The sequence below is a fragment of the Anneissia japonica genome, unplaced genomic scaffold, assembly GCF_011630105.1.
Source record: "Anneissia japonica isolate Jap-2015-1 unplaced genomic scaffold, ASM1163010v1 scaffold3334_len1275209_cov185, whole genome shotgun sequence".
NCBI lineage: Eukaryota > Metazoa > Echinodermata > Crinoidea > Comatulida > Comatulidae > Anneissia > Anneissia japonica.
Genome location: NW_022738561.1, coordinates 920,762 through 929,398, shown reverse-complemented (window position 1 = coordinate 929,398; position 8,637 = coordinate 920,762). Strand labels below are relative to the sequence as shown.

At 33.8% G+C, this 8,637-nt stretch overlaps 1 protein-coding gene across 1 annotated transcript; it reads left to right on the top strand.

Annotated features, from left to right (window-relative positions):
• Positions 1 to 1,302: 1,302 nt before the first annotated feature.
• Positions 1,303 to 4,583, top strand: LOC117117633. The gene is given in 5 exon segments (XM_033262003.1): positions 1,303 to 1,405; positions 1,787 to 1,959; positions 2,015 to 2,179; positions 3,263 to 3,340; positions 3,956 to 4,583. Coding segments are annotated over 4 exon segments (729 nt in total). The 5' UTR covers positions 1,303 to 1,405; positions 1,787 to 1,814; the 3' UTR covers positions 4,297 to 4,583.
• Positions 4,584 to 8,637: the final 4,054 nt, after the last annotated feature.

The window sequence follows — 8,637 nt, the reverse complement described above, 5'->3', positions numbered from 1 at the left end:
TGTTACAGGATTTGAATTCACAAGACTCTAAACTTGAAGGCAATGAAGGAACTTGACCAGCATGCTAGTGGTGTAGGCTTGCGCATGAGCTTAAAATTTACGAAATCAATAGGCCCTGGATGCTGGAACAGTGGTGTGGTGTAGATACGGGAAGCTTGGGGTCCTTTATAGCAAAAATTCACTTTATTACACTTTGATTTGCAAGCTAAATCCCCCTCACCTAATCTGAACCGATCCCCCACTCAACACCCTCCAGTCAGCCTCAACCACCACCCCTCCCCCATATCAATGTAGATAGGCCTACTCCATTGTCCTGGAATTCTGGGAAGAATTATATAGGCTATGCAATGCATTCATTTTAGTAATTCGGTCATGGCCTTCTTTATGAATTGGGTCGAATTTCTATGCTTTTATCATTGTGGACTTTTGGTAATTCTGTACGCCTAAGCCTATCATACCAGCGCAATCTGCAGCCATGAGGCGACGTTAAGTTTTGTGTTATATTATTGTGTTAGTCGTGCAATAACAATAAAACAATTTAAAATTGAATAGCTCACTTAAAGGGATCAAATAACTTTAAAATAAGTACCTAAGCGTTTTTCGTTTTACAATCTATAAAATCATTTAATTGATTACTGTACCACCTAATTATTGGGTTATACAAAGAATAATATGAACGACATAATGGTAATTGTTAATAAGGGTAATTGCTCTCATATATCGACGAGGAAATATTGTTCAATATCGAATAACATGATTGCAAAATATACCTAAGCAGTTCAGATGATAAATTCACTTTTCAAGTTTTTACAGACTGATCTTACCTGACAGCATTGGGCCTATTTTAGGCACCGTCGCTCACAGTGTATGGCATTTGACAGCGATAATTGCATTCCCAACGTAGGTTTTGGTACGATCTTTTTCTAATATTTTGCTAATTCTCTGGGCTTCTATTAGACAGGCGTGACTATTATGAATAGCGTTCTTTCTTTCTTAGTGTCTAACAATTTTTCTTTGAACTAAAAGTATAATCTTAAAAAAGTACCGGTACGTGTAAGAAATTTTACTGTAGGCCTATTATTAGAACTTTAAATTCTTTTCAGAACTATCTGCGGTGTACAGCAAGCATTATACAATTACTTCGTTACGCGAGCCTTTAAACAATATTTCCATTGTTATTATTTGTTACTTTTTATTAGTTTTTATCCTTATATAGTTTGAGATCCTTTAAGTTGTAATTACCTTTCCATTGTTAGAACATTGAGCAAGCTTAAGAATCATAACGTTAGGGGGCGCTATTTACCTATATTGTAATTGATTGATGACCATTTTGTTGCTAATCAACAATAAACAATTGGTCTAAGTTGTGGATGTTGTGTGGGTTTTAATCCTCTGTTCGGATGGCGTAAGTATTATTTTTTACATTGTAAGTTACAATTTCAATAGTAAACAGAATAAAACATTGCAGTAGCGTATTTATAATAATATTACTAATTAGTTAGGCTAGGGCCTAGCCTAGCCCCAGACAGCCCATCCATGGAGGTAAGGTATGCAGTCCAGTAAGCCAAGCCTAGTCTAGCATAGGCCCTGCCTAGGTAGTGCTAATAAAATTGGGATAGAGCCTAGACCTAGACCTATTATTGGGACTAGCTAGACACATACATAGCAAGCCTAGCTTGCTATCTGAACTCTGTCCAATCCCATGGGTGCCTGTACTGTATATGGCGTTTCAATCTCTCCTCCAACCAATCCAATGATAATTTTTCATTTATTTCCATTTTTTTAGGTTGGGGGCCTAGATCTTTTTATTGAAGATGGTACTATTTATTAACATCAGTGTTGGTCAAAGGGTAGAGGTCATGTACAGAGGCAAGATCTTACCTGCAACTGTTAAGTTCAAAGGTTGCCTGTCCAATGTTAAAGGTGACAGTCTCAACATTATAGAATACTCCCCAGGAAGCTGAGTATGTACTACATAAGTGTTTCACCTAATGGCCTGGGTAATAAGTTGAAGTGCATAGAGGCCTTGATACCATCCTATAATAAAATAACACCAAAATACTATTAGTATAATTATATAAAAAGTTTCATTTCCAATTATCGCTTTGCAGTTTATTCAACAGTTATAGGACCGTGAGCCCGACTTCAATTGTGGATGAAACACTTTTTGAAAGGAGAAGTATGTACTGTTTTTAAATTACGAATGTCTTGGCTGTGGAATCCTTGTTTTAAATTTGTTTAAATGACAACTGACAGCATGTATGATGACATACTGTACAGTATAACTTGTAGGGATGCCAAATAAACAAAATGCATTTACTTTTATACTACTGTACATGTTAAAAGCAAAAGCTACTTATTAAAATAATACTGTGAGCTTTTGCTAGACATGCCGCAAGTCTCTTATTTTTTAAATTATTTTTCTCATTCTGGTCGGCGCCACCAATGAGAAAGTTAATTTAGAGACGGAATAATCCGAAAAAAAGAAATCGAGTTTGGGACGGCAATTAAATTAGGTATTGCCGTGCACAAAGTGCAATAAAGAGTGAGTAACCCAAAATTAGGGCCTGAAACCCAGGCTAGGCTTTTGCTCAAGGAAACACTGTATGTGAAATCAGACATAAAATAGACAGTGGGCTTATACCAAGAAATCTATAGTATTTAATTATATTATTATTTTTGTTAGTCAAATAAGGCACTGCTCATATTTATATACCAATTTTTTGATCTATTTGTCTTTGTTGCTATAATAATATTATAATGAAATGTCATCATTTTGCATATGTGTAATTAATTTTAAGCATTTGCCAATGGAAGATGAATTTATTTATTTATTATTTCCTTATCTATCTATCTATCTATCTATCTATCTATCTATCTATCTATCTATCTATATATCATCATCATCATCATCATCATCAGTTAAGTCAGCATTTTCAGCATTTTTACTGAATTTTAGGCCATGATGACACTCCCATCTTCCACTTCTTCCTGTCTAAAAGCATGCTTCTCATTTAGACCAACATTACTGCTTTCTTTCTTCACCATATCTTTCCATGTAAACTTCGGTCTTCCTTTTCCTCTTATATCATCCACTTCCAGATCCCATGCTCTTTTCACAGGTTCATCATCTTCCCTTCTCAGCACGTTACCCATCATCTCAAATCATGGCTTTTTTCTCCTCAAGATACCTTCTTCTGACTTCACATTCCACATTTTTGAACCATATGTTATCTATCTATTTATCTATCTTCTTTTACAGAACCACATGAGAGAAGTCAAACAGTACCCACATCAGTATCCGATTCGTATCTTACAACTGCTTCAGAGGGATTTGATGGTACCGTGTATTTCTTTTATTAATTATATAATGAAATGATTAATTAATACTGTCATAGAAATCTAATAAACCTCAAAATTCAAGCAAAAATGTAGTTTACAATAGATATATTTGTTTTCAACGATAGGTTGGACAGCAATATCTTGCTGATGGCTATTTGTATTTCAAAGAAAGATGGTTAAAATTATTAATACTATTACAGTAATATTTTTATCATCACTTCAAATGAAATGAAATAGAATGTCTTTTAAAATATATGAATGCTTACAAACAAATATATAACTCCCACAAAACAGTAACATTTGTAGAAAAGTGGGTCATAATATGACCCACTTTTCTACAAAAGCATACCTTATATTATAAGGTATGCTTTTTCAACTGTCCAAGAATGCAGGCAATATACAAATGTTACATTATTAATACAACAGTATTTATAACATATGCCTAGCATCAATGCTTGTTGGCTTATGACACCAAGTTTCATCTCTTCTCTTCAGCATATGACTTTTGACCTAGATGGGTGTGGGCAAAACAATTGGTAAAAGTTTCCTGGGGCCCCTCTATATAAAATTCAAGATGTTCTTTCAATAAATCCTTGATTTTTTTTTTTTACAGATTTAAGGCGTTCTTGGGATGGTCGGGTCGAGTCCAGGACGTGGAATAGTGCATCAAGCTATAGCGACACCTCACAATCTGCTGCCGTCGGCCCTCCACGAACATTCAACATGAGGCACTCTATTGGGGGCACTATGAAAGCTGCCACCATGAGGCCTAAAACGGCTATGGCATCATTGACCTATAGGAGCATACCTATTCATGCTGAGTATGACGATGAGGTAATGGAGTTTATAACAAGCCCAACGATTCCAAAGACCCACATGCCAATGCATGTTTTAGCACGGCAGAATAAGAGAGGCTGGGATAGACTCCACAAACCTAGAGAATGGACAATATGACTACATTTTAAAGGGGTTTATATTAGTTAAATTTTCTTTTATTTTCCCCCGTTGGAAAAATTCTTGATCTACCCCTGTAAACGTATGCAAAGAAAGTGGGTTATGTGCCACATATTCCTGGCTCCATTCTGATTGGTTGGCTGTTAAGTTTGATACTCCAGAGAGGTCCTTTGTCTGAAAGACTATTACCGATTTTTTTTTTTTTTTGTGAAAAATATTGGCATTCATAGGATATATAATATATAATTATTATTATTATTAGTAGTAGTAGTAGTAGTAGTAGTAGTAGTATATTATTACTAATATTATAATATTATAATGATTGTTAATTTATTGATTTTTACTAATATATTAATATTGTTAATATTAATAATAATTATTTTTTTGCCTGAAAGACTATTACTAATTTTTTTTTGGTGAAAAATATTGGCAAGGATATATTTAAATATAATCATTATTATTAGTATATTATTACAAATATTATTACAATAATTATAATGATTGTTAATTTATTGATTTTTACTAATATATTAATATTCTTAATAATTATTTTTTTGCCTGAAAGACTATTACCTTTGTATACCAAAAAAGGCTCTCATGATTTGATTAGCCTTAACTACAACAAGTGCCTTATCTCTCGCCAAAGTGTAGCTGTTTGTAAAGTGTTTTAAAATTGAAATTGAGTGTTGTATATTTTTGTAATTTTAAGTATATCATACTGGTATGAGCAAGACTGCATCTTTTTGTAGGCTACAAATTAACACAGCTTGAGGTTAAATGGAACTGGAACCATATCATAATGCTAAGTGCAAGACTGCATCTGCTAGAGGCTGACACACTCTGAGGTTAAAGGGAACTGGGACCCCCTACCTATTCAATACTAAAACAGATTCCAGTATGCCAGCTCAGTCCCATGTGGCCTTGTTTGTATGTTGTGTTCTGTAAAAGAAATCAGCATATGTGGCAAAGGCAAGCCAAACCAGTGACTCCTCGCAAATCGTGTTTAAGAGGTAATGGCCAAAACATGCTGGAATGTCATAAATGTTTTAATCTATTTCATTTATCCCTTATACAGTTAAACTTGCCTAAGTCAAATCCAAAATGGCATTGAAAAATTGTTTGAATTTGACTTTTGTTAATTTGGAAAACTCAGCAAATTAGCATGTAATATAAGATCAAGTTTAACTGTATATCTAACTAACGATATGTTGTTGTTTACCCAATTTCTGAAACTTAAAACGATTCTTTTACCATTTTACCATACTAAAAATTGATTGATTGATTTTTTTTTTTTGAGGAGTGACTGGTTTGGCTTGTCTTTGCCACATTTTTAAAAGTGAAAAATTGATGTAACAGTTTTATTTTAAGCATTCTTATTTTGCACTATTATCAGCATTTCTATAAGACTATTAATCAGTGTGTGATAGTGATGATTAAATATAGTAACTGTTTATTTTATAGTAATTTGCTTGAAAACATTTTCCAATTGTAAGAAGTTTGTCAATCAGAAGTTACCAGATTTCCTTGCCATATTGGCAATTTTAAAGTTTGTATTATTATAATTTGCTATAGAACATAATAATCATTTTCATTATTGTTACATCCATCTGTTATTTTCATCTCTTTTAAACTATTGTGATACAAAGCTACAATAGCTATATGAACAAAGGGGAAGTAACATTATTTTCATTGTTTAAAAATCTGCATGGTAAAGTAATAATATATTTATTGATTGCCTGCGGTACACCACGTGGATAGTTCTGAAAAAAACTGTTGTTAATGGTATCATTATTAACCATTATTAGTGTCACTGTTGTTGTTATATTCTTGTTATTATTCATATTATTGTATTATTAAAAGCATCGTATGGAGTGAGCAGGAAACTCCCTCCCCCAGTTTTATTCTCAATATTTTTTGTTTAAAATATACTCCAAAAATGTGGCTTGTAAGTTGTAACCCATATTTTCAAAATCATGAATCTAATGCAGGCTGTAAATATAAATAGCTTGTCACCAACATTGAGTGTGAGGCAAACTACACTGGGATTAAACCAACTTATTGAAAACTCAAAATGTAAAAAACATGACAAAAAAGTTATATATTTGAATTATGTTTTATAAAATTGTATACAATAAAACATTTACAATTAAAGTTACTGTTATGTGATCCAATTGGTATTTATTCCTATAGTAGAGCGGCTAAGGAGAAAAATCGTGCACTTCTGGAAGAAAGCATGAAACTTCCCACAGTGATACTATGACACCTAAGGATCATTAAAAAAAATAGACCCCACAAAATAAGCCGCTTAGTGGCCGCCATCTTGAAATTCAAAATGGCCACCAAAATATTGGATGTTTATCAATAATCTTCATATCTACAGCACCTAGCACTCTCATTCAAAGGTCTTTACCTATGTTTTCAATATCAGGGAGTATGAACCCCCTTTTCTAGCGAACCCCCCTGTTTTCTAGCGAACCCCCTCGAATTTTTGAATGAGTCCCACTCGGACGGAATATCTGTTTTTAACTTACCCAGTATTAAATCAAAATTTAGCACTCGATCATTATTTGGTCATAACTTACCCAGTATTAAATCAAAATTTAGCACTCGATCATTATTTGGTCACCCGTTTTTACATTGTAGCCTACAATACAAGCCTATATTCTAGAATATCTCAGCTTCAGAAGTTCGGAGATTTAAAAGGCAACTCCGGCAAACCATGACTCGATAGCTCACATAAGGATCATGGCAAACATCGATAAAAACTTTCACTGGCCTTTGGCTGAATGTTTGTAAGAAATGTACCAACCGGTAACGAAACAGCTGCTCTCTGCCTGAATAGTGATCGTAACTGAAAAATAATGATGCAGCAACACGCTTGGTCAACTTGTAAAAATTTAGGGCCTTCTGTTGTTTGCCCATAAAACAAATTTTGGAGTGTTATACAGTACGATTTCAAAACATTGTCATCGTAAAGAAACAGCTATAATATTGGAAACAAACAACTTGAAACAAAATCGGTGTACGGATTTAAATAAATATTTACAATATATTTTAATGGTCAACTTGTTATCAAATTTTACGACCAATTTTTACATACATTTGTGAGTGACGGTGTGTAATAGACATGCAAAACAAAGATTAGCGGTTAGCTGTACAGTGTAATATCTTTGAATATCATTTTAGACTGATTCATTCATATGCTTGGTCATCTTGTAATCATTTAAGAATGCAACAGTTTTTAATAGGTCCGTATCTCTTACTAATAGGGGCGGTATCTCTACACTTCTAGACGTAGTATCAAATTATAGTTGCCATAGACCCGGTTTCATACACGCTCGCTTAAGTAAATTTCAAAGGAAACTGTTTTCCCAATTTTTCTTATTGTTAAATACTATTATGCAATACTGTAGGCCCCTCTGGTATAAAATTGACAGATCAATTAGACACTCTGTAAAGATCGATTATGCCCTTTTAAAGGCCCGGTAGGCCTAATGTACTGTGTGAAGTACTGACTTTAACATCGAATGGGTGAAATTGCGCACAAACTTCAAACTCTTGGCCTAACATACAATGCCAGAGGAAAGGATATCACGTTTTAATCACCAAAAAGGATTTTCCACGGACGCACAGAGTAATAGTTTTTCAAATTTTCTAATAGTAGGCCTATGGCCCAAAGCGAACGAGTTTCTGGTCTCGAAAATCAGACACTTCGCTAAGGCTTATACAGTACAAAATACTGTACAGAATATGATTCATTGAAAAAGCTTTAAAATGAAGGACTTTTAAATGAAGTTTATATACAGTAATAATATTTTGCGAATCTTGGGTTTTTAAAAGCAATCTTGGGATTTTTTAGACCCAATCTTGAATTTTGATTTTCCCTGATCACGATCACGCTGCATTTAGAGACAGAATTATACCCCGACGACATCAAACTAGTGTAGGCCTAGGCTTAAGTACAGTAGGACGTACTACTAGGCCTAGGCTAGGCTTTTGTTGTAAAAGTTGAAGTGCATGTACAGGATGCGCCATAGGCCTATATTTAAAATAATACATTTTGTTAATTATTATTGGTTGGCCTGGGACCAGGCAGGCCAGCTTTGCCGTCGAAAGTCCAGGGATTCGACGATGGCGTCAGTACACATGTTTACAAACGCCATTGATTGGAATGAAAATAGACGCGCTGAATTTCGTTTATTTTTATGAAAGATAGTATTTATCGAACATTTATCTATATAAAAACAAGATTAATATTGTAGAAATTGTATTTCTAAAGATTCATATATAATTCATATTTCATTTGGTAGACAATAAATATTCAGTAAGATACTAAAAACG